Here is a 25,927-nt window from a genome sequence, read left to right as displayed (position 1 = left end):
GCACTATGCCTTTAAGAGATGTATTTGATCAAGTTTCTTGTACGGGTCTAGTTAAAATTGAGCTATTTTTTTTACACAGTGCTAACTTATCTGGGCAACAGGCAGCTCAAATATTGAGAATGCGGGATAATGACTGATCTTAGCGAATGTTGTGTTTGCCTAAACAGTGTTAATGCGTTTATGATTCTTTAGGTTTCCCTTTGGGATTTCAGGGTCAGGCCCATAAGGAAATAGGACATCTTTACATGCAGCAACATGGCATACATCCTGTCAAATAAAAATGTCCTCTTCAGTGTCACGTTTGTCTTGGTTGGGTGCAGTCTCTCACAAATCAGATCAAATTATGGGTTTGATGTTCACTATAAACTCAAATACAAAACCTACGCTAGCATTTAATGCAGTATTGAGGGAATGCGCTATTGTTGCTGTGATCCTGTGATATAAATTTAAACAGACCTCCTGCTGCTATTTAATTGGGTGTAAAATATCCTGTGGCAATAGCAGAAGAGCAGGCAGCCATCCCAGTGTCTTGGTCAACATTCCTCCCTCAACCTACAATATCAAAGCCAATTCATTGGTCATTTACCCAATTTGCTGAGGTTGGGATTAGCAATTCTGTGCTCAAATTGGCTCTGATGTTTGATAATATAGCAGGTTACTTCACTTCAAAGCACGAGCAGCAAAGTGCTTTGCAATATCCTGAGGGAAGGCACAATTTTTAAAAAAACCATTTCTTTATGCTATTTCACTATGAAAAGTAGTTAAGCTTAATTCAAAGGATTTATTTTGGAGGATGACAGGAAACTAAGATCTGTGGGTCTGTGGCCGTTTTTTCTAACTCGTACCAAGGCCATCCATTGTGGGCCACACTGTACACCTTTGGCCAATATTAACCAGGCTATCATAAGCACTCCTCCCAAGTATCACCTTGTGCTGCAGTTCCATTTATACGACAGGTTTATTTATAGCATAGACGTGTTCCTTACATTTCCTGTTCACAAAACCGTACTTCCTATTTTCATATGTGTGAGCGACAAGTCTGCATAAATTATCTACTAAATGGTGTACTGAACAACCTTCCGTTGCTAATGAGGGCTTCTGAGAAACTTAGAAGTGCTATCAAACAGAGCAGTCAGAAATTCTAACTCAAGTCTCGGGGATTTTCACAGTAACTTCATGGCAGTGTTAATTTAAGCCGACTTGTCACACTAATAAACTTTTAAATTCATCTAACATGGTCAGTAGTGGTTTGGAGGCTAAAGGCAATGTTTTCGCTCTCAGCCTCAGGGCGATTAGTAATTCTGCTCCCAATCCTAACTAGCACCACCTGTGTCTATGAAGAGATCAACTAATTCAAAAAAACATTATGCGCCAAACACAAATTTCAACACTGTGAAAGTTGTACAAAAAAAGAATTGGCCTGTAAAACTCCAAAAGACATTTATTTTAATGCCAGTCATGTCCAAAATTACTGAAATGAGTTCACTTGTTCAGCTCAATCACACTGACCGTGCTTGGTTGAATTAATACGACAACATTTGGGATTACGCACGGCTGACTATTTTGTGGACACCCCAAATCAATGTCCTCTGTTATAGAATGGTTCCAGCACCACTCCCTTTTCATTTGCGTATAAACAATCTGTTTATAATCAGATCGTGGAAGTTCAACTATCCTGATGACAGAGTCTTGATTACCCAAATTAGTGACATTTCCAGCCTGGAATCCACGCTCACCTCTGTCCGAAATGGTATCTACAGTGAAGCACCATCAAGAGCATCTCCTCCGACTCTGGTTTACAGTCATTTGAGTTAATGTGAGGTATTTTCATCTTAAATAAACAATGACTCAAATAGGATGCTCAGTTTACTCAGGCACCAACCTCAACATTAATAACTGACAAAAATCTACTGAACATTGTTGAGAAAGTTACAATCTGAAAATCGAATTACTAAACGTTCTAGCATAACTGTGGAGCAAATATTTCCACTTTACATATGTGCTCTCAGGCTTTTGTTACTCAGGTGTATTCCCATATGGGCTTGCTCCCCACATATTAAACTGACAGATACTCATCCAAGTACCACAATGCATTGTATGTAAGGCACATCCAACCCTACGCCCCTCCAAGGTTACCATCCCTATGCAATAACTCCTAGACATTTTTATTGACTAGACCCAGGGAAAAAATTAACAGTCATTCAGACAAATTATGTTGTCAATTCACACTGATTTATTCCATCCACCATGGCTCTCTTCTAGATATACCACATGTTCAAGTTCTTGACTCCTTAGACTTGTCAGCTCTTGTTCAATTGTAGGAACATTTCACGCAGTCATATTCAAATTAAAACTAGTTATGGAAAATAGCCATTCCCTGATTCATTCCCCATGGCAATACCTTGACCAACCAAAGTCACCTGTCTGGTTTGAATTTGAACAAAAGCTTGGCAATTAACTATTCCCTGGTGCATTCTCCATGGCAACGCCTCTACCAGGGTCCATTTGCCAACCAATCAGCATCTTCTTCTCATGCATTATAAATTGTTGTTTGCTTTGAAATTTGGTATTCTTGCAAATCTGTCTTGATGAGTGCAAAATGGAAAGCTTCAACAGCATGTCTCTTTTTCAATAATATTCGAATACGTAGTCAATTAACGTTTATTTGTCTGCTAACTCGTGTTTGTTGAGTAACAAGGTCACAACTGAAAGCAGGTCTGGTGAAAAGGGGAACAGCCATTGAGTAATATCTCAATTTATTTTAAAATTAATAGGATTTTACTTGAATTTGAATGTTGCCATCTTCAAACCTAAGCAGTTAAATGCACATCCAGCTCTGATGAAGGGTCATCCAGACGCAAAACATTGGCTGGACTCTCTCTCCACAGATGCTGTCAGACCTACTGAGTTTCTTCTGAGCATTTTTTGTTTTTGTTTCAGACTCCAGCACCCGCAGTATTTTGCCTTTATCCTGGATGCATGTCTTTCTGCACAATCAACAATCCCTGCTGATATTTTTTCACACTATGCTGCATTAGTATCCAAACCAAAGGTTTTTTTTAAATTATCACACTTTTCAGATCAATAGATACACTGACTGGCAGATTTTACCGAGTTGCGAAAATGGCTTAACCAGTACAATTTGGTTTTTAGCTTTACTAAAAAGATTCCACTGCCAAGATTTTTAAAATAGAATTATGTTGATAGTAGCAAGAGTAGTCGTGCTAATGCATAACAAAGCATACCTTTTTAACATGGATTTAATTTTTGCACAAGATTTAAATCCTAAATTTGTATTTACTTTATCAATACAAAATAATCTTGTTTTAGTGACATTACATGCATTTATATGGGACCTTATATGTGGAAAAACGATCCAAAGCAACTCAGTGGCGCACACCACAGTGGCACACAAAGAGAATAGTTAAATTTATTTATTAAGTTTAGTCACAAGTAAAGCTTACACTAACACTGCAATGAAGTTACTGTGAAATTGGATGAACAAAGAAACTGAGGGGGGTGTTGGCAATCAAATATAAATACTAAATGCTGGAAATACGCAACATGTCAGGCAGAGTCTGTGGAATAAAAAACAAAATTAATGCTTCATTCGGGTCACAGATCTAAAATACTAAACTGTTGTTTGCTCCACAGATGCTGCCTGACGTGCTGAGTATTTTCAACATTTCAAATTTGCATTTTAGACTAGAAAATTGAGTTTTGAGGAGGGTCCTAAGGGCTGATAGGGAAGTGCCCCTCAAGGCAATTAAAAGACACGTGGCAATCCAACATTTCACAATGGAAAACCAGAGTGATAGATCCAAAAAATAACAAGGAAAATTGCATGTTGCATTCTGCAAAATATCTAATTAAATCAGCTTTACATTTCACACTCAGCACGTCAATTTCAAATTACTGGTGACAAATAATACACAAATTAACAGAGCACGTCTGTTCAACGGTTCACTGCTTTTGGTCCGAATAAACAATAGGGCCAAACAGACTAGAAAGTCCCAAGTTCAACTCTTGTGCGTACTAAGTTAATTGATCTAATTTGGGACAGACATAGATACATTTGTTGGCTCATTGATTTTGCAGGGGCAAATTGGTCAGCATTCTCAATCTCTGCCAGAAGTGTATGTGGAGATGACTTGAGGAACAAAGATTGGGAATGATATAAAAAAATACTGTTGATAACACACTGCCGTGGATGGGATCAGAGTGGTCACGTGGGCAACTCGTTATCAAAGGGGTGATAACGAGTAAGTGCCAGAAATCAGTGAATCATTTCCCAGTAACAATCTCCTGTCGTCAAGAGAATTGGTCAAGTGGAGAAAACTACCTTCTGCAAGAACTAAAAATAAGTCTACACCTCCCAAATTTTACCCAGCAAAAAAAAAGATTATCGTCCACAGGCTAACACATGCTGCTTCTTTGATTTGATTAGATTTGATTTGTTACCTGTGTTAGTATACAGCGAAAAGTATTGTTTCTTGCACGCTGTACAGACAAAGCATACTGTACATAGGAGAGAGTGCAGAATGTGTTACAGTCATGGCTAGGGTGTAAAGAACAATTTAATGCAAGGTAGGTCCATTCAAAAGTCTGATAGCAGCAGGGAAGTAGTTGTTCTCGAGTTGGTTGGTATATGACTTTTGTATCTTTTTCCCGACAGAAGATGATGGAAGAGAGTATGTCCAGAGTGCATGGGGTCCTTGATTATGCTGGCTGCTTTTCCAAGGCAGCGGGAAATGTAGACAGAGTCAATGGATGGGAGGTTGGTTTGTGTGATGGACTGGGTTTTGTTCACGACCCTTTGTGGTTTCTTGCGGTCTTGGACAGATCAGGAGCTTTACCAAGCTGTGATATAACCAGAACGAATGCTTTCTATGGTGCACGTGTAAAAGTTGGTGAGAGTTGTAGCAGACATGCCAAATTTTCTTAGCCTCCTGAGAAAGTAGAGGTGTTGATGGGCTTTCTTAACTATAGCGTAGGCATTGAGGGACCAGGACAGGTTGTTGGTGATCTGGACACCTAGAAACTTGAAGCTCTTGACCATTTCCACTTCGTCCCCGTTGATGTAGACAAAGACATGTCGCCCACTATGCTTCCTGAAGTCGATGACTATCTCCTGCATTTTGTTGACATTGAAGGAGAGATTGTCATCGCACTAGCTCACCAGATTCTCTCTTAACTGTACTTCGTCTCATCATTGTTTGAGATTTGACCCACGACAGTGGTGTCATCAGCAAACTTGAAAATGGAGTTGGAGCGGAATTTGGCCACACAGTCTTAGGTGTATCAGGAGTATAGTAAGGGGCTGAGGACACAGCCTTGTGGGGTACCGGTGTTGATACCGCAGAGGTGTTCTTGCCTATCTTTACTGATGGCGCTCTGTGGGTTAGGAAGCCTAGGATCTAGTTGCAGAGAGAGGAGCTGAGTCCCAGCCCATGGAGTCTGGAAATGGGTTTTGTAGGAGTTTGTAGCTTCTGGTTCAAATCACAGGAACCTTGTTGCTTTATAAGCTACAGGTTACAATGAGTGCTTAATGTATGGAATTCTCCGTCCCAAATCATTATACATTCTGGAATGGAGGAGAACAAATTGGCAGTTTTGTTTAAGCGCTGTTTAAAATCCTACAAGCATACAGTTCCACAAGTGCCAAAAGCCAGTAACTTGCACAAATGTCCATTTCTTTGTGTGTAGGCAGCAAGCGTTGGAAGCCTATTTTGACTTGTCAGGTGCAATTGAGCAGAGTCTGATCCCGATTTCACTCCATGTCCACCATGCACTTCTCCGTTAGACTGGTCCAGATTCTACAGTCAAAGAAAGCTGCCTGCAAAGATCCAGCAACTCCTGTGTTGCGGATTTCTCCTTTCCTGGGGTCAGTTTGAATCTGGTGCCACGTGAAGGGTTAAGTTTAAAGTTTATTTATTAGTGTGACAAGTAGCCTTACATTAACACTGCAAAGCTGCTACTGTGAAAATCCCCTAGTTGCCACACCCCGGCACCTGTTCGGGTACACTGAGGGAGAATTTAGCATGGCCAATGCACCTAACCAGCACATCTTTCAGATTGTGGGGGGAAACCGGAGCTCCCGGAAGAAACCCACGCAGACACGGGGAGAATATGCAGACTTCGCGCAGACAGTGACCCAAGCAGAGAATTGAACCTGGGTCCCTGGCGCTGTGAGGCAGCAGTACTAACCACTATGCCATTGTAGTAAATGCACAGATTACCCGCCAATCCTAATTAACTTCCATACAGAAAATATACGATTGGGATATACACATGGAATCGAGGTAAAAGATATGTTAAAAAATTGAGTTATTGACATTCCACAAATATGAAATTAGCTTTTCAACGCTGTGAGGCTGCTCCATGGCAGTTCTGACTTAGGACATCACAAAAATCAAGTTATACCCCATTCAACAAGGTGCAATGTTTTTACAGCAAGATTAACAGCGTAGAAAGGCAAGATCGTATCAGTTCAGTGATTTCTAAGTGATCAGACTAGGGGGAAGGTGGAATTTCAACAGCACACCCAATGGGGAAGTGTCTGATGGCAATTTTTGGATTTCAGCGTTTAACTGCACATTTCAACTCCAAAAAGTGCTGTCAGTTTCAGAAGAATAATCACTGCAAACATCCTCAGTTTTGCCATCACTGTTATTGCCAGACCCTGGTTGCCAGCAGCATGAACTTAGGCTAAATTTCATCACTGTCACCGTCCACCCACAAAACTCGAAGAAAGCTTAATCACAACCTCAAATACTGCCCTCTGACCAAACACAAACCAGCATTTTAGTGATCACAACAGAATGCCATATACCGCAGACATCAGGAAGTGTAAAAAAAGTTACAAGATAACTGGGTCCACCTGCAATCTATTCTTTCCACACCTGATCACATTCAGGCTGCTGTTTAAACTCTACCAATTTGACACTTAAAAGGAGTATCTCCATTCCTCCAACATATCTCCGTACATTTTAAACTGATGGGTCATTGGAATGCTTGTCCCAAGTACATTCCAGTAATTTCATAAATCATGACTCTTTTTAAAACTAAAAATACACTTTGTTGCAATGCTGCACTAAATCAATGCTGGAGTACCCTGGCATTTCACCGTGGGAATGATTTCTCCTGCTTGCCATAAGCAGCAACATCGTAAACAAATGTAAGAATATTTTCCATTACAGTTTTGTTAACAGTACTGAACTGACCAGAGAATTTAGAATTTAAAAATGTCTTTTCACTTTTGTTCATATCACTACACAGTGAAAAGGAAGATATTCATATATTCCAGAATGGTTTCTCAGTGAATGCTTTGAAGTCACAAATCCTCTTTTCTCAGCTGCACTCAGTGGTAGAACTGTTGTTTCCAAGTCAGGAGGTTTGTGGGTTCAAGTCTCAATGCAGGAGCGAACAGTCCAGGCTGACTCTCCGGAAACATACTGAGGTGGCTTCTTTCATGTTCACCATATGACAAAGTTAAAAAGCCTACTGACATTCGAGATATTGCTCGAGAAATATGAGGCACAACATAAAGTCATTTTGTTTTGCTATACTCAAGAGAAAATCCATTAGCCACACCCAAGTAGCAACATCAATATCAACATTCAGCAAATCACCAAGTAACCAGCACCATCAACAGAAATGGTCTTCATTAGGTTTAAGAACGTAATTCTTTTCCAAGAAATAATCTTTAAAAGTCCATTAAAGCATCACTGACTATCTTGAAATTTGTCAGAAAGTCAGATGTCCATAGAGGATCTTCTCCATGGGGAACATATACGAACATTCATTAGAAGTAAAGAACTTACATTTTACGTAAAGCTTTCAAATTCTTAGTGTATTACAAAACACTTCACTACAATAAATTACTTTTGAAGTACAGTTGTCGTTAAGCAAACATGGCAGTCAATTTGCACACAAAATTCTACACACAGCAACAACAACAAATGACCAGTTGGTCTGTTTTTGATTGTGCTGAACAATACATTTAGCAAGGACATTGATAAATCCACAACATTTCTTTAAAAGATCGCCAAAATATCCTTTACATCAATCTTGAAAAGGCAAGTGGGTCCTTGGTATAACGTTCCATCTTAAAGGTAGCACCTCCAACAATGCAAAACTCCCTTGGTACATTACATAAAATGTTAGATAGAAAATGTGTTCAATTTTCTGCCTCAAAGACGCCAGAACTGAGCCAAACTGACACTTTGGTTCTTCAATCTTGTCCTTTTGTGCAACCTTCACCACTATTGGTGGAAAACTCTTCAATCACCCTGACCTCACTTTTTAAAATTACTACCCTTTGCTATCTTCTCTCTACGTGCCTTAAAACCCAGCTTTTAGAACAAACTTTTGATCACATTCAGTGCCTGTTTCTGTTTAGTTTTTGTGAAACTTCTTGGGAAGTTTCTTTTCCCACTTTGAACATGCTATGTAAACACAAGCAGTTGCTGTTGTGCCTTTCATCCATCCCTTGAGATGGGTGTTCTTCCGTTCCCATGATTGACCCTCCCAGTTTTACCCTGCTTTAATCAGTCAGTTGCTTAGTACGTAGCACACAAATTCTGAGTCTCGGGATTTTTCTGTTTAACCTCTTCACGTTGGGATAGTAATTCCAGTGTTTCTGCTTTGCTTTCTTAGCCCTGAGTGATTCGAAGCACCCTGCTCAATTACTGGGCACCTGACCAGATGCACTTTGACTACTTTGAACAGCTGGACTATCTTCATGTGTGATCACCCATCTATATTTACAAAATGCAACAAATCACTTTGGGATCAAAGACAAGAAAAGGTGGAATATGGCTGTTTTGTTTTAAACTACATCGCGGTACCAAAAAAAATTGTTAAATTAACTGTATACCAGTCAGATCAGAGTTAACAATCATGGACTTGGTCAGGCTGTGAAAAACTACAAGGTTAGTGTCCAACTTCTTTGTAATAACCGATTAAATGCAAGTACTGATTTAACTTTACATTTCTTGGAAAAAAATGTAACCTTAAAAGTTCTTCAGCTCAACACTAATTCTGAATTTAATATTTAGCACTAGGGACATAGAGGAAGAAATTTTAGGTGCTCTTAAAATATATTTCCAAAACCAAAACAAATATGAAACATTCTCCAAAGGTAGCATATTGTTGCACCTTCCTCCCCATCTCCTCACACACTATGTAAATCCCTGAAGCAGTTAAGTGGTTGAGTGAACTTCCCTCGAACCAAAAATATTAGCAGAACTATTGTGCATTAACCCCACTGAAGATTGAAAAGCCAGGTTCCACCAACATCACAGCAGCTGTTTCCCCATTGAAATTAATGCAAAATAAAATTTTATGCTCCCATGTTGGAGGTGTTTAGAAATGTACTTTGTTCATGAGGTGCCCTACAGGAGGCTAAGATGTTGCAGACTTTGTTATTTCTTGTCATGCTGCTTGAGGGATAAGTGTTGACCTACCCTCCTCTTGTTCAAATGATGCAATGATATCTTTTGGGTAGATGATTCCTAAGAAAGAGGAACCTAAAGAAATATTGGCAGAAGCAGAGATAGGAGAGGCTGTGAAAATTGAAAGGAAGGATATACTGGAGAGATTGGCTATGGTTATGGTAGATAAGTCACCTGGTCTGGATGGCTAACATCCCAGGTTGCTAAAGGCAAGAACTTGGGGTTACGGGGACAAGGCTTGGGTAGGCTCCTCTGTCAGAGAGTCGGTGCAGAATCAATTGGCCAAATGGCCTCATGCTGGATTGTTGGGATTCTACGATGAAATAGTGAAAGATCCTTCTCAGATATGGAGTAGGTGTCAGAGGATTGGAGTGTGGCAAATGTGACACCTTATTCAAGAAAAGGTGCAAGAATAGTCCTTGTAACTACAGGTAAGCTAGTTTAACATCACTGGCGGGTAATGTTTTAGAATCTAGGGAACAAAATCAGTAGGAACTTGGAGAGTTTAGTTAGTCAAAGAGAACCATGATGGATTTGTAAAAGGAAGATCATGCTTGACTGATTTGCTTTAATGAAGTAACAGAAGGAAGAAGGGAATGCAGCAGATGCTGTTGATATGGGTTTTAAGAAAGCATTTGACAAAATACCACATAAAAGGATGATTACCAAAATTAAGGCTTATGATATAGGATTGCCAGTGCTCAATTGGATATAAAATTAGTTTAACTAGCAAGCAACGTTAGGTGTTTTCCAGACTGGAGAGTGCTAGGCAGTCGTGATTCTCCAAGGGCGAGTGCTAGGATCACTGATTTTTTTCCAATATAAATGACTTGGATCTTGACATACTGAGCATAATCTCAAAATTTGATAACAAACATGGAGTGGCAGTGACATTATGGTCCACGGTGCCAGTGTCGGCTACTCAATACACTAAGGATCTGATCCGAGATGCGTTCGTGGCGGGAATCGGCTCATCCTATATTCGCCTGCGGCTGCTAGAGCAAGGTAACTTGGACCTTGCTAAGACGGTAGAATTGGCTGATGCGATGATACAAATTGTCTACAACAGGACCGTAGATAGGTTAGCAAAATGGGCAAACAAATGGCAGATGGAATTAAATACGGGGAAATGTGAAGTGATGCATTTGGCAAAAGTGATAGGGAAAGGCAATATAGACTTCATGGCACAATTCTGAAGTGTGTGCAGAAACAGAGGAACCTGGGCATGCATGCGCATCAACCTTTGAAGATAGCAGTAGATATTGAGAATGTGGTTGCAAAGCACATGGAATCTTGGGCTTTATAAACATAGGTACCACGTACGAAACAGGGAAGTTATGCTACACCTTCATAAAGCTCTGGTTAGGCTCCAAATATAGTATTGTGCCCAGTTCTTGTCAACACACCCTAGGAAAGGTGTGAAGGTCCTTGAGAGGGTGCAGAGGTGATTTACCAGAATGGTTCCAGTGATGAAGGAGTTGAAGTCACAAGGCCATGTTGGAAAGGCTTGGAGTTGGTGTCTTAATGCAAAGAAGATGGAGAGGAGATTTGACAGAGGTGTAAAAGATATGACAGGCTTAGATAAGCTGGATGAGGAAAAACTTTCCCATTCGCTAACAATACAAGAGCGAGGTGATACTGATAGAAGATCTTGGGTAAGAGATACAAGAGGAATGAGGGAAGGATTTTTTTTTGACAGAGTGGTAATGACCTGCCCACAAGGATGATGAAGTGAAAACAATCAGTAATTGCACAAGGAAATTGGATGGGCATTTGCAGGGAAGCAAGGATCGAATGGGGCAATGGGATTGACTGGATTGCTCCGCGGGGAGCCAACATCAACTTAATGGGACGAATGGTCTCCTTCTGTGTCATAAATGACTGTCCAACAGAGGACATCTCCACATCACAACAGAGGACAAACAGGGTCCCGGCTTAATAACTCATAAAAAAAAAACACCGACTGCGCAGCATTCCTTTGGTACTGCACTAGAGCGTTCATCAGCCTAAATCTGTGTGCTGGAGTCCCAGAGTGGGACTTGAACCTGTAAGCCTTCTGACTTGAATCCATAGCCTCCTGACACAGCGGCAAGTGTGCTCCCAACTAAGCCAAGACTGACACGGGAGAGGAAACAGTTTACCGACTTTTGTGATGCTTCTCACTGATGATCAGCCTCCCAATTATCAAACGTACTTGTATCTCGTCAAAACGGACATACTGCAATGGCTAAGACTAAGAGGAGAAGAGACTAAAATTGGAGGCAGGGCAAGGGAATAGTTATTAGGAGAAAATGGGCTTTGAGAGATTTCTAGTGTAGATACTGTTCCTTCCCCGTCAGGATAAATCTATTGAGTTTAGTACAGTAAAATTGTTCTGAATAACTGCTCACAAAACAAATCCAGAGGATAATTTAGCAAGAATGAGATTTAGCTACTGCTAGGTGGCATATATCTGGCAAATCTTAAACAAAAATAAAACAGTGGACTGAAATGTACAGTAAACTTACTACAATCATCCCAAATGAGAGTGTATCCAGAGACCAGGACACCTTCAATTTCCACAGGCAGACTTTGCTCATGAGCAGCAACCTTTGGTTGTCTGTGCAAAATTCTGTTCGCTAAGACTTCCAGTTTAACCAGAGCTGAAGAGGTTTTTGAGGATTCTGGCCCTGTGAACTGGTAACCGATTAGATCCTTTTGTTGGGCCATCTACTGCCTTGGGTCACATTAAATACTCTTATAGTAATTAAAGTGTGTTGCAAACATGTAGCACACTGATCTTCTTGAGAGTAGCTAGGGTCTGTAGGTTGAGCAAACTTCCTGTTTGCAACCAAAAAAAAGGCTGCCACCCCAATCAGCAGTTTGACCACGGATTGTGAGCTACTACTGCAGTTTCCTGTCGACATGAAACAGCACATTTCACAATCTTCAATTTCAAGATCATTTGAAAACCAGTAATTTTACAGAATGTTAATATTTTTTAATTTTAAAACTATTCTTGATAATCTTATCCTGTGCAGTTCAAATGCTTTTTAAAAAAAAAGTCAGCTCAAATGTGGAGAAGTTTAAACAAAAATAGTATTTCCTGTAAGCAAGCCTGTGAGAAACCACAAAACTCTCAAAATACTTGAGAAACATTCATAGCCCACATATTTTCACTAGTCAAAGGTTGTAAACTGCTAGGTTTTTTTTGCCAATATTCTCCTCTCCAAAGGCACTGACTCCTGGATGTGTGCTTCTGTAACCTTTCGTGCTTTTCCCAATCTTAATGTGACCCTGTGGGGACTGGATCAGCAGGGGGCTTCAAAGCAGAACCCAATCCTAGCTTAATCTGAGACTTCCAGCATGCAGGTGAAAGTGGAGGTCACTGGAAAGTAATGTGCACCAAGAACCCTGGCTGCTTTCACTCAGATAAATTGATGTCTATGTATGTCATAAATTGCCTCTCTTTGCAGGGGCTGCCTACTCTGTGCAGCTCCAACAAACTTTTGTTTAATTTCAGCAATAGCCCCTTTTTTTTGTTAAGGAGAGACTGTTCGGTAAGAATGAATTAACTCCTCTGCCATTCATTGTCCCCTTGCTCGCTGACATACACTCACTCCGACATAACCTCGCACCCCCCCTCCCCATAAATACCTCTGTAATCTCTCATACTCCCACTACCACGAGATATCTGCACTTGTCTAATTCTGGCCCCGAACATCCCTCTGTTTACATCAACCTGTCATTCAGTTTCCTAGGCCCTCAGCTCTGGAATTCCCTCTCTAAAGCTCAGTCTTTCTTTCCTCCTTTAAGACACAGTTTAAAACCCACCCTGGACTAAGCTTTTGGCCACCTGCCCTAATACTGCTTTACTTGACTGTCGAGTTTTTCTTTATTAAATTCCTGAAGCATCTTAGGACATTTCATTATGTTAAGAGTTCCACATCAATGCAAGTGGTTGCTGGATTTGTTGGGAACAAGGAGATGGCAGAAAACAAATACTATACTTTATCACAGCTGTGTCCCAAATAATTAAACTTCCCTTAAAAGCAATATAGGATGAAATGGGAAAACAGATTATATTGCTGCACTGAAAAACCAGGCCAGCACAGGGCGAGACACATCTTGAAAAAAAACATGCAGCCTATTACTTGAAGCAAAACAATGTAACCTCCCCTTCCTTGCTTTACATAATACTTGTAAAGGATATATTTAGTTCCTTTACCACAAGTGTAAAGGCAACATGGAACTCAATAGCTTTGCAAAAAAAGTGAAACTTCAAAGTGCTTGCATTTAAATCGTACCGTGTGCGCCATCAGGTGATCCCAAACTACTTCACACACCTACTGCATAGAGTGCTCCAACAAATACTCTGTAAACGAATTAGAACTGTCCACACACATAAGCCTGTGTTTAATTTAGTTTGGCCGGAAAAGCCTGAAGTGGACAAACATTCCTATGACTTTTTCCACAGGTTAGGTGTGCAATCCACCTGTGTTGTCGGAAGATGATGAAAATTAGGCCTCTTGTTAGCTGCATGCAGTCATTCTATAACAATTTCCACAATGGGAAATATATTTTGATTTTTAAAAAAAATGTAATGTATTTTGTATCGCTTGAGTGGGGGTGTAGGAGGGTTGCGCAAGGTGTTAATTATTTTTAAACGGTGGACCGTCTCGAGCACACAGTTGAATTATTATCTGAGCTGCGGCCAGAGAACAGGGGCTTATCTTGAAGTTAGTCTGCGTAGCTAAAAGGCCCATTCTAACATAATTATGCTTCAGATTTAGGGTTACTTAGTTTATTGGATTGCAGATAATCGACATACATAGGTACTACCCTACCAAGAAAGGAGCGATGTAGCCTTTCTGGTATTGTGTATTAGAGCCAGTTGAATTCTCATTGATTCTGCTATCTAAACTGTCCAAGGAAGCATTTGAATGCATGTCGGAATGTTTTTGTATAACTACATACCCTTTTTTCTGTTGCTTTTAACAGACGGAGCAAATTTCACAGCCAATGTGTGATTTGCATTTCCTCTTCTCTGATTTGATCCTGCCATAGAACTTACTGCAGGGGTGGGTTTTCTTTTAAGCCAGAATTAGTTCAGATTGAGGCCACAGTGAGTTTAAACTGGCACGCCAGCCCAGCAAATGAGCAAACTGGAAGGTATGCTGCTGATTTTTGGCACACACATAAAACTTCAGTGATGGATTCACAGCGGAAAACAGGCTAGATGAGTGCAAGGCCCACTGCTGACATCTGTGATCCTGTGAATTTCATGGATATTATGAGGTTTCAAATTAAATGCAGAGCATTACATAGAATTCGCAGCAGAGAAGCAGGTCATTTGGCCCAACCAGTCCATACAGCGTTCATGCTCCAATCCTTTCTCATCTAACTACCAGTAGCATTGTTTCCACTCATTGGCTTATCTTATTTGCCCTGAAATAATAGGGATGCTGAGCAAATCCTGAGAATATCTGAAGTGGTGCAAGTTGAGAAAATCATAGAAATCATAGAAACCAATATAAGTGCAGAAAGAGGCCATTTGGCCCATCGAGTCTGCACCGACCACAATCCCACCCAAGCCCTACCCCCATATCCCTACATATGTATCCACTAATCCCTCTAACCTACGCATCTCAGGACACTAAGGGTAATTTTAGCATGGCCAATCAACCTAACCCGCACATCTTTGGCCTGTGGGAGGAAACCGGAGCACCCGGAGGAAACCCACGCAGACACGAGGAGAATGTGCAAACTCCACACACACAGACAATCAAGAGGCAATGGGTGGGGAGTGGCATCAGGAGATTTAAGCACAAGAATGCCAAACCTTTCTATGGTTTCTATGAAGTTTTAAACTGGAGATGTGGTAAATCAGCAAGGACAAGGGTGAAGAAGTCTGCAGGATATGTTACAGCAGAGTAAAATATTTAATGAACTAAAGTCCAACTAAAGAACAAAGATGTGGAGGAACAGAGAGATCTTGGACTTCATATCCACTGATCTCTGAAGGTTGCCACTCAAGTGGATAGAGCCGTGAAGGAGGCCTATATTGTGTTAGCGTTTATTAACAGGGGGTTTGAGTTTAAGAGCCATGGGGTTATGCTGCAACTATACAGGACCTTTGAGAGACCATATTTGGAATATTGTGTGCAGTTCTGGTCGCCTCACTATGGGAAGGATGTGGAAGCATTGGAGGGAGTGCAGAGGAGATTTACCAGGATGCTGCCTGGTTTGGAGGGTAGGTCTTATGAGGAAAAGTGGAGGGTGATGGGGCTTTTCTCTTTGGAGCGGAGGAGGGTGAGGGGCGACTTAATAGAGGTTTATAAGATGATGAGGGGGATAGATAGAGTGGACGTTCAGAGACTATTTCCTCGGCTGGATGTAACTGTTACGATGGGGCATAACTATAAGGTTCATAGTGGGAGATATAGGAAGGATGTCCGAGGTAGATTTTTTACTCAGAGTGGTTGGGGTGTGGAATGGACTGCCTGCTGTGATAGTGGAGTCGGACACTTGGAACTTTCAAGCGGTTATTGGATAGGTTTGTGGAGCACACCAGGATGATAGGGAGTGGGATAGCTTGATCTTGGTTTCAGACAAAGCTCAGCATAACATCGAGGGCTGAAGGGCCTGTACTGTGCTGTACTGTTCTATGACCAAAGCCTAAATGTGAGTATCAACGACAGGTGGATTGCAGTAAGACAGAGATAGCTGATGTTTTGGAAGTGGAATAAGTGCTTTTTGCGATGGAGAGTATATGGGAGCTCAGTTTTGAGTCAACTTTTAAAAGCAAAGTTTAAAGTAAAGTTTATTTATTGGTCACAAGTAAGGCTTACATTAACACTGCGATGAAGTTGCTGTGAAATTCCCCTAGTCGCCACACTCCCTGGCACTGTGAGACAGCAGTGCTAACCACTGTGCCACCATGTCACCCCTACAGAGATTGTACAAAGATTGAGAAGAATCCGATCCAGCCTGAGACACTGTTCAAAATGCATGCAAGAGGACAGTTCAAGCCTGCGCTACAACTCTCAACAACATCCGTGCAAGTAGGGAGATAAACAGTTAAGATTCCTCACAAATGGTCCTTAAACTTGGTGCATATGAATGCCTTGGGAGGATAAGAATAGAAGCTCATCCACAAGGCAATCACCCGTCTACATTCACACAAGAACAACTACCTCAAAGAACCAGAAGACTTCTGCCACCTATAGACCCATACATGTACACCAGATATCACTAGAAGGCTTGAGAAAAGAGGGTTATGTTGGGGAGCCTCTCTTTTAAAAGTAATACTTAAATTGAATACTGGAAATCTTCAAAAGCGATCAAGTAAAGTAGATTCACAAAATTAAAATCTCTTTTAAAAAATATAGTCTCATTTTTATGGTACATTAGCCTTCTTTCACCACATTTATCCAATACCACTAAATACAACAGGACTCCTGTTTGCTTCCTAGCATTCTTAATTCTAATTGTTCCCAGCCATGACATTGTTTGCTTCTTCCCCATAGAAACAAAGTCTCGAGGTTTCAACAACTCTTTTTATTACAATCCAGCGGGTGATGCGTTATGATGTTTCACTAAGGAATGGAGAATGGTTGACAGCTTTTGAGTGTTTCCTTGCATCCAGATGTATTACAATAAATACTTTTGCCGTTTTACTGCCTAGTATCATGACTAACAAGATTACATTACACAATTATTTATATGTCTGAGAAGAAAGTATCCAACTTTTTTTAAAAACTGAGACAAAACCCTTAACACTTCCACTTTCCACATGCAGAATACCATTGTCTTGTTCTTTGGACTTCATTTACCATTATTTAGAATTATATGCAGCACAGTTTGTTCAGCCTGTGGTGCAATGCTTTTTAAAAAAAACTAACTCTTACTAATTCACCCTCTTGCTGCTCTTGCTATTTGGTAAACTATAATAGTTATTGCTTCTGATTTCCCCTCATTCTCTCTTAGCTTTCAATAATGTAAGAAGAGAGAATGTCGTATGAAGAGAGATTGAACAGTTTAGGACTACACTCTCTGGAATTTAGAAGAATGAGGGGAGATGAAATTGAGGTATACATGATAAAAGGTATGGATAAAGTATACGTGGAGCAGATGCTTCTGCTGGTGGGGCATTCTAGGATAACAGGTCATTGTCTTAGGATAAAGGATAGCTAATTTAAAACAGAGTTGAGGAGAAACTACTTCTCAAAAGAGTCGTGAATCAGTGGAATTCGCTACCCCAAAGTGCGGTGGATGCTGGGATAGTGAGTAAATTTGAGGAGTTAAACAGATTTTTAACTGGTAATGGGTTGAAGGGTTATGGGGAGAAGGCAGGAAAATGGGGATGAGGAGCATAGCCATCATGATCAAATGGTGGAGCAAACTCAATGGGCCGAATGGCCTAATTCTGCTCCTATAACTTATGAACTTATGAATGTAGTAACATTTAATTTCAAACAAAAGGGCTTCGATCCATCCACTCTGCCACTCCAAAGTTTGTGCATTTTGAACTGCAAAAATTTCATTTGTTGACAAGAACCCATGTAGCTCCTTCATGCTGCCCACTAGAGTTTGCTTTACAGTACTCAGTTTATGCATTTGGAACAGATGCTGCAGGTTTTCCAAGTTTCTCCAATTTTAGATTGGTGCTTCAGCTTTTTACATTAATAACACAGCTGCAGTCAAAATGACGCCCTGTTAAATAATTTGTTAATATCATCCTATGCAGCAGCAAAATGGAAAACAGAATGCAGCAGGGCCACCTAGAGCCCTGGATGAATACATGCCTTCCTGGGCCTGGCACAAGTTTTAGGAGATAGTGGAATATAGCAATGAGTCAGGAAGTAATTAAAAGACAATTAACTACAATTGACCTCTGTTATAATTGAAAGTTATATTTAAATATCTGAACAAAAATTAAATAAATACAGTTTAATTTTGATAAAGGTGACAGTAGCACAGTGGGTAGCACTACTGCCTCACAGCACCAGGACTCAGGTTCGATTCCAGCCTCGGGTGACTGTGGGGAGTTTTCACATCCTTTCCGTTTCTGCGTGGTTTCCTCCCACACTCCAAAGATGTGTGGGTTAGGCTGATTGGCCATGCTAAATTGCCCCTTAGTGTCAAGGGGACTAGCTGGATAAACGTAGGGTTACGTTGAGGGGGCCTGGTTGAGATTGTTGTCGATGCAGACTCAATGGACCAACTGGCCTCCTCCTGCATGATAGGGGTTTTGTGATTGGCAATATAAACCAAATGGTGCAAATTTACAGGGGGTGAAGGAACACACATCCAGGATTTCACAAACAAATCTGAAAATCGCAGGTCAAGTTGATAAGATTGTGACAAAAACAAAACTACTTGGGATCTGTGGCTGTATAAATTGATGGAGTGCAAAAAAAAATTATATTAAAACTTTATACATTACTGATTTGGCCTCAGCTGGAATGTTATGCTCAATTAAAAGGTGCCAAAAAGCTGTTGGAGACGCTGCAGAGGATATGTACTAGAAAGGTTCCAGGAATAAGGGGCTTCAGTTACGTGGAAAGACTACAGAGGTTGTGATTGTGCTTAGAAAAGGTTATGGAGAGATTTTGACAGGGTGGTGGCACCAGATTCAATGGTAACTTCCCAAAGCAAACTGGATGATTACTTGAAAAGGAAAATAGTGTGAAAGAGCCAGCCTCCCAGCAGTAGGCCTCGAAGTATTAGGCACGCAGCAGCTTTACAGCACAAAGGAGGCCATTCGGCTCACTGAGTATGCACTGGCTCTCTGAAAACATTCTACCCAACCCACTCCCCCCCTGCCTTATTCCTGTAACCTTATTGTTTCCTTCCAGATAGCAATCCAATTCCCTTTTGAATACCTCGATTAAACCTGCCTTCACCACCCTCTCAAAGTTAATTCCAGACTCTAACCACCCGCCGGGTGAAAATATTCTCCTCTCCTCACATCACATTACACAGCTACACCGAAATATTTAAAACAAGTCTCCTACGAGCAGTTTGAAAGCCTTTCCCTCCCCTTCCCCTACCACCCCACTACCACTAAAGCCACAAGCAAGCAGGGCGAATGTCATATCTTCTTTAAATGTTAACACCTGACTTAAACTCACCCGTTTTGAAGGGTTAAATTATTTCCAGCAACTTATGATCAGCATTTGGTAAAGCAGAATTAAAGTGGCTCCCTGCTGGAGCACTTCCGCAGAATTGGAAGTGCTCCATCACCAGAAGTACTGTGGCAAGGACAGGCAAATATCAAAGAAGGCTTTCTTTTTAAATTGTGTACTGGGTGAGGGGTTCCTATAGGTGGGAGTGCATTTGACCACTGAAATGTCACTCCACATGACCAAGAACCTTCATCAAAAACTTGCAGCAGATTCACTTCTCAGGAATAAGCATTAAAAGCCATGTCCACTCTTGCTGAGTTCACCTATTTCGCTGTATGTCTTTCGATATGGCGATCTTTCACATCCATGATTAATTGCCAATACCACTCCAAATTCTAGTTATTTTCTAGCAATGTTTTGATGGAGGATGCCAATTTATAAGAATGAAACATTCACTTTTGGCATCCATCAGTATGAAGAACTCAAACAAGAAGATTTAAAAGAAAACTTGATAGACAATCGTAACAAAAGGTGGATATTACTGACTTGGACATTTGGTTAAGAGTGGAAGATTGGCACCACTTCAAAACTTTTACAAGAATTTTAGTGGAGTGGGACAAAATCTTTTCCAAAATAGAGGACTGGGAAAAATGGTTGGCTAGATTTAATATTCTGCACCAGTTTAAAATGAAGAAAAAAAAGTAAGCAAGCATGTAAAGCAAACACATGTAAAGTGTTCATCGCAACAGATTTAAAATATGATCAGGACAAGTGGGTTAAGTGCCAAATATCAAACTACCCTAAGCAACAAATGAAATATTTTTATCTTTTAAATCAGCTTTCTGGAATCTGATGTTTATTTTGTTAACTCCTGATTACGCCTGCTTTACACCAGTCTGAATGCCATGTGATCACTTTACAAGTGTTTGCTTTACATAGTCACTTTTACATACATACTTTGTGCTAAAACCATAACTTCCAGGACAGTATTTTAAAATAGGGATACTGCATTATTTGGACAACCAGTTTATGGGAGGAGTTTATGGGAGGACTTTATGGGAGGAGTTTAAGATCGAGGAAGCAAACCTGGATTTCTTTTAAAAAGGGCCATGAAGGTCATGCAGGGCTGTCAATAAGCATAGCTTTTCTAGGAAATCACGTAACCTCAGCTAGCTGACCAGCTTGGCCTTTGGAAGGTGAGGGGGGGGGTTCCTGTTTGCATTGCAGTTACTTTAATTGATGACGGGGGGGGGGTACTGTTTAATGACAAAGACCTAGTGATTTACTGGAAGCCACCGCGCAGAGATGAGCTTTAAGCTGTGAGTTTTTTCTTTTAAAACTCAGTTGGGAATGAACTGTGAAAGTGAAAAGTTGCCCAAGTCGCATGATCTTTGCCTTGTCTGAAGTAAGTGGTTATCAGTATCCAGCAAGGAATCCTCAGCTCAGTGGGACGCATCTGCCTTTGGAAACGGGAGAGGCACGTTTGATCAGGCTATATTTTCCTCAACATTCGAAACTCCATCAGCAAAAACCTCCAGGCATCTACTTGGGCTCATGATCGGTCTTCATACAAGGGAGTTCCAGATCGACAGTATGAATCATTGAAAATTTCATCTTTCTTTTATAAAGTTTTTGCAGTGATGCAAATCTATTTGTTCTTCTTGTCTGTGTGTTTGTGCGCGTGCATGCTTTAAAGAGATAGTTATACTTTCACACTGCAGGTTGTGTGTTAACCAGTTCTTGCAACTCATTTTAAAGAAGTTTTGTTTTATAATAAATCAATGAGTTTATTGAAAGAAACTTGGTTAAAGTCTCGTTTATTCTGGGTTTAACAATGGTGTAGATAAACGAGTGGCTATTCTGGAGAAGGAATTAAACGTATGGTGCAATCTGTGGGAAACGGGGCTAGATAAACTCCTCCCATACCAGTTGTAACAAAATATTTACTATTTATCAAATCAAAACCTTTATAAAAGTGAGGAGGAGTGGAAGAGACTGAGCAGAAAATATATAAATATTAAACCAGAATTAGGCATGAGAGAATTTCAAACAATTACATCATGTCATTTGATTTTTTTTTAGTGAATAAGTGCGAGCACTTCAAAGACTTTATTTAACTTTACGAAAGTAGAAAATAAATCTTAGGCACAGGAAAAAGGCGTCCATTTTCATTGATCAACTCCAGCTATTCATGTTATATTTCATTTGGCAAAAGCAAAGTACTGCACATATTGGAAATTAAAAATAAAAATAGAAATCAAACATGCGGAAATACTCAGCAAGTCAAACAGCATCTGTGGAGAGAAACAGAGTTAATGCTTGGTATGGCTCCTGCTCTGTCCAAGACCGCAGGAAACTACAAAGGATTGTGAATGTAGCCCAATCCATCACGCAAACCAGCCTCCCACCCATTGACTCTGTCTACACTTCCCGCTGCCTCGGAAAAGCAGCCAGCATAATCAAGGACCCCATGCACCCTGGACATTCTCTCTTCCACCTTCTTCTGTCGGGGAAAAGATACAAAAGTCTGAGCTGAAGAACAACTTCTTTCCTGCTGCCATCAGACTTTTAAATGGACCTACCTCGCACTAAGTTGACAATTCTCTACACCCTAGCTATGACTGTAACACTACATTCTGCACTCTCTCCTTTCCTTCTCTATGGACGGTATGCTTTGTATGGCGTGCAAGAAACAATACTTCTCACTGTATACATGTGACAATAAATCAAATATTTCAGGCTAATGATCCTTTCAGAACCACTGACATGAAATGTTTGAACCTTTTCACTGCATAGATGCTGCCTGATCTGTTGAGTATTTCTAACATTTTCTGGTTCTATTTTATACTTTACTTTGCTCTATCCACACAAGCTGTTCCTTGAGCTCACACTTGCACTATGTGATCAGGAAATTCATACAAGTCTATGAAAAAATAATGAATCATGAAACGGACTGTTTTAAACCAGAAGCTTGAATATTCAGAAGGAAACCAAAGCCTTATTAACCACTTCTTAACCCCATTGGCCACCTTTGATGGTTTGTTTTTGTTTCATGTACCCCAGGTCCCACTGCTCCTACATCCCCTTTAGAATTGCCCATTTGATTTACATTGTCTTTCCTGGTTCTTGTTACCAAAATAAAACACTTTATACCTTCTAAATTTTTTAAAGCTCCATCCTTAAAGTTACAAAGCCAATGCTCAGAGTGCACCAGGCAAACCCAAATCCCATTCCTTGCTTGCTCCAAGAAACAAATTCAACATCCAAATGCATCCAATTCATACTCTCTACAAGAGAGAGAAACAAGATCCAAGCTGACAAGATAAGGCATTGGCACCCATCTTGAGCTTCATCTGACATTTGATCTTAGCTAAAAAAGCCAAGAAGCTTTATACTGCTCTGTTTTAATCAGGTCTGCCACTTGCTTGCCCATTCCACCACCCTGTCATAGTTCACAATACTTCTAAATTTTGGGGTCATCTGTAAATTTTGAAATTGTGCTCTGCAGTCCCAACTGCTGGCTTCCAGGTTCTCAAATCTCCTTTCAACTCAATCAGCCAGAGAGGCAGTATGAACATTGGTGTTTTTATAATGCAAATCATGAACCACAAGCTTTGGAGTACAACAGGTACTATGTATTCAAGCAGATTTTCTCTAGGAGTTACCAATTGCAGTGCACTGTTTCAAACAAATCTTTGATACGCTCGTGGAGCATCTTTATTATCTCCTTTTCTTCCACCAACCAACTCTTCATAAAGCAGTTGCTTTAACAACTGCTGCTAACAGTCCAAAGATGTGCAGGTTAGGTGGATTGGTGTCAGGGGGACTAGCTATGGTTATGGGGGACAGAACCTGGGTGGGATTGTGGTTGGTGTAGATTCAATGGGCTGAATGGCCTCCTTCTGCACTGTAGGATTCTATGAACATTAATACTAAGTGTAGGCTCACTGCATGACTGATGAGATTTTCTAGATGGTAGCGGTTGTGGATTTGGAAGGTGCAGTCTTTGTGAATTCCTGTAGTTCACCTTGAGAGTTGATGGTGGAGAAAGTAAATGTTTAAGATGGTGGATGAGGTGCCAATCAAGCAGGCTGCTTTGTCCTGGATGGTGCCGAGCTTCTTGACTGTTGTTGCAGCGGCACTCATCCAGGCAAGGGGAGATTATTCAACCACACTTGCGACTTGCACCTGTGGGTAGTGGACAGGCTTTGGGTGAATCAGGGGGTGAGTTACTCCCCATAACCCCTGACCTGCCCTAGTTGTCTACTGTTAACATGGCTTCAGTTTCTGGTCGATGGTAATGGTAATGCCATTGAATGTTAAGTGGTGATGGCGAGATTGCCTCTTGTTGGAGATGGTCATTGCCTGGCACTGGTGTGGCAAGAATATTACTTACCCTTTTGTCAACCCAAGCTTAGATATTGTCCAGGTCTTGTTAGATATGGACTGCTTCAGTATCTGAAGAATTGTGAATGGTGCTGAACGTTGTGTAATCATCCTCGAAAATCTCCACTTCTGACCTTATAATGGCAGGAAGGTTATTGATGAAACAGCTGAAGGTGGTCAGACTGAGTGGGGACGACCGTGACCAACTCCTGCAGTTGTGTCCGGAACGGAGATGATTGACTTCTACCAATCACAACTACCTTCCTTTATGTGACGTATGATTGCAACCAGTGGAGAGTTTTCCCACTGACTCCAGTTTTTCTAGGGCTCCTCAATGCCATACTCCATCAAATAATGCCTTGATGTCAAAGGCAGTCATTCTCACCTCTGGAGTTTGAACGAAGGCTGTAATAATGTCAGATGCTGAATGACCCTGGAAGAATGCAACAGTAAACGAGGTTAAGCGAGTGCTTCTTGATAGCACTGTTGTTGACCGCTTCCATCACTTTACTGATGAAAACAGACACTGAAGTAGTGATTAGCTGGTTAGATTTGCCTGGCTTTGTGTACAGGACATATCTGGGCAATTTTCCCTGTTGCTGGGGAGATGACCATGTTGTAGCTGTACTGGAACAGCTTGGCCAAGGGTGCGGCAAGTCCTCGAGCAGTACTGTTGTCAGAATATTATTAGGGCCAGAGCCTTTGCAGTATCCAGTGCCTTCAGCCATTTCTTGACATTACATGGAGTGAACTGAATTGGCTTAAGACTGGCACCTGATGATGCTTGGGACCAGAGGAGGCCGAGATGGAGCATCCACTCTGGCTGAAGTTTGTTGCGAATGTTTCAGCCTTATCGTTTGCACTGATGTGCTAGGCTCCCCCATCATTGAGGGTGGGGATATTTGTGGAGACTCCTCCAGTGAATTGTTTAATTGTCCACCACCATTCATGACTGGATGTCGTAGGATTACAGCACTGAGATCTGATCTGCTGCTCGTCACTTAGCTCTGTCTATCGCTTGCTGCTTATGCCGTTTGGCATACTGGTAGAGCAATGTTGTTGCTTCACCAGGTTGACACCACTTTGAGGTGTGTTAGATGCTGCGCCTGGCATGCACTCCTACAATCTTCAATGAACCTGGGTTGATTTTCTGGCTTGGTGGTAATGGCAGACTGGGGCATATGCTGGACCAAGAGGGCACGGATGATAGTTGAGCTCTATTCTGCTGAAGAACCTCATGGTTGCCCAATCTTGAGTTGCTAGATCTGTGCAAAATCTATCCAGTTTAGCCTGGTGGTACTGTCACACAACATGATGGAGGGTATCCTCAGTGTGAAGACGGGAACTTAATTTCCATAAGGGCTCTATAGTGGTCACTCCTACCATAACTGTCATAGACCGACACATCTGTTGTGTGCAGATGAGGTCACATGTTGGATATGTTGCCATTAGGAGTTGAGGGCTCCCTCCTGACTGTAGACCAGTGTGCTGCCACCTCTGTTGGGTTTTGCCCTGGTGTGATAGTGATGGTGATGGGATATTATTTAAGGTATGATTCCATGACTATGACAATGTCAGGCTGCTGTTTGACTGGTCGGAGACAGTTCTCTCAACCTTTACATAAGTTCCCAGATGCTAGTAAAGAGGACATTGCAGGGTCACCAGGGATAAGTTTGGTGTCATTTTCAATGCCTAGGTCAAATCTAATCGTGCAGACCAGAGAATGACTAGACAATTTCAGATTTTTACTGTATTTAAATTCCACCATCTGCCATGGTGGAATTATGAGAGCATTACTCTGGGTCTATAGATTACTAGTCCAGTGACATTACCACTCTACCACCGCCCCCAATATACCTCAGAAGGTTGTGGGATTGGATGAGATTGCAGAAATGGGAAAGGGCAAGTCCATGGATCAATTTGAAAGCAAAGGGGAGAATTTTAAAATCAAGACATTGACCTACATCTGCTCCTGTT

The 25,927-nt window shown here is 41.0% G+C and overlaps 1 protein-coding gene across 2 annotated transcripts in view; it reads right to left on the bottom strand.

The window, feature by feature from the left end:
• Window positions 1-25,927, bottom strand: part of LOC144497559 (cAMP-dependent protein kinase catalytic subunit beta) — a 138,418-nt gene that overhangs the window by 47,272 nt on the left and 65,219 nt on the right. Inside the window, exon 1 of one of the 2 annotated variants that reach the window (XM_078218984.1) lies at window positions 11,963-12,236. The exons of the other annotated variant lie outside the window; for it this stretch is intronic. Within the exon in view, the coding sequence (XP_078075110.1) occupies window positions 11,963-12,164 (202 nt within the window). The 5' untranslated portion in view covers window positions 12,165-12,236. Of the gene's footprint in view, window positions 1-11,962; window positions 12,237-25,927 lie in introns of those variants that run through there. 2 annotated transcript variants of the gene reach the window in all.

This window comes from Mustelus asterias, chromosome 8 (assembly GCF_964213995.1).
Source record: "Mustelus asterias chromosome 8, sMusAst1.hap1.1, whole genome shotgun sequence".
NCBI lineage: Eukaryota > Metazoa > Chordata > Chondrichthyes > Carcharhiniformes > Triakidae > Mustelus > Mustelus asterias.
This window is presented reverse-complemented; position numbering and strand designations above follow the sequence as displayed.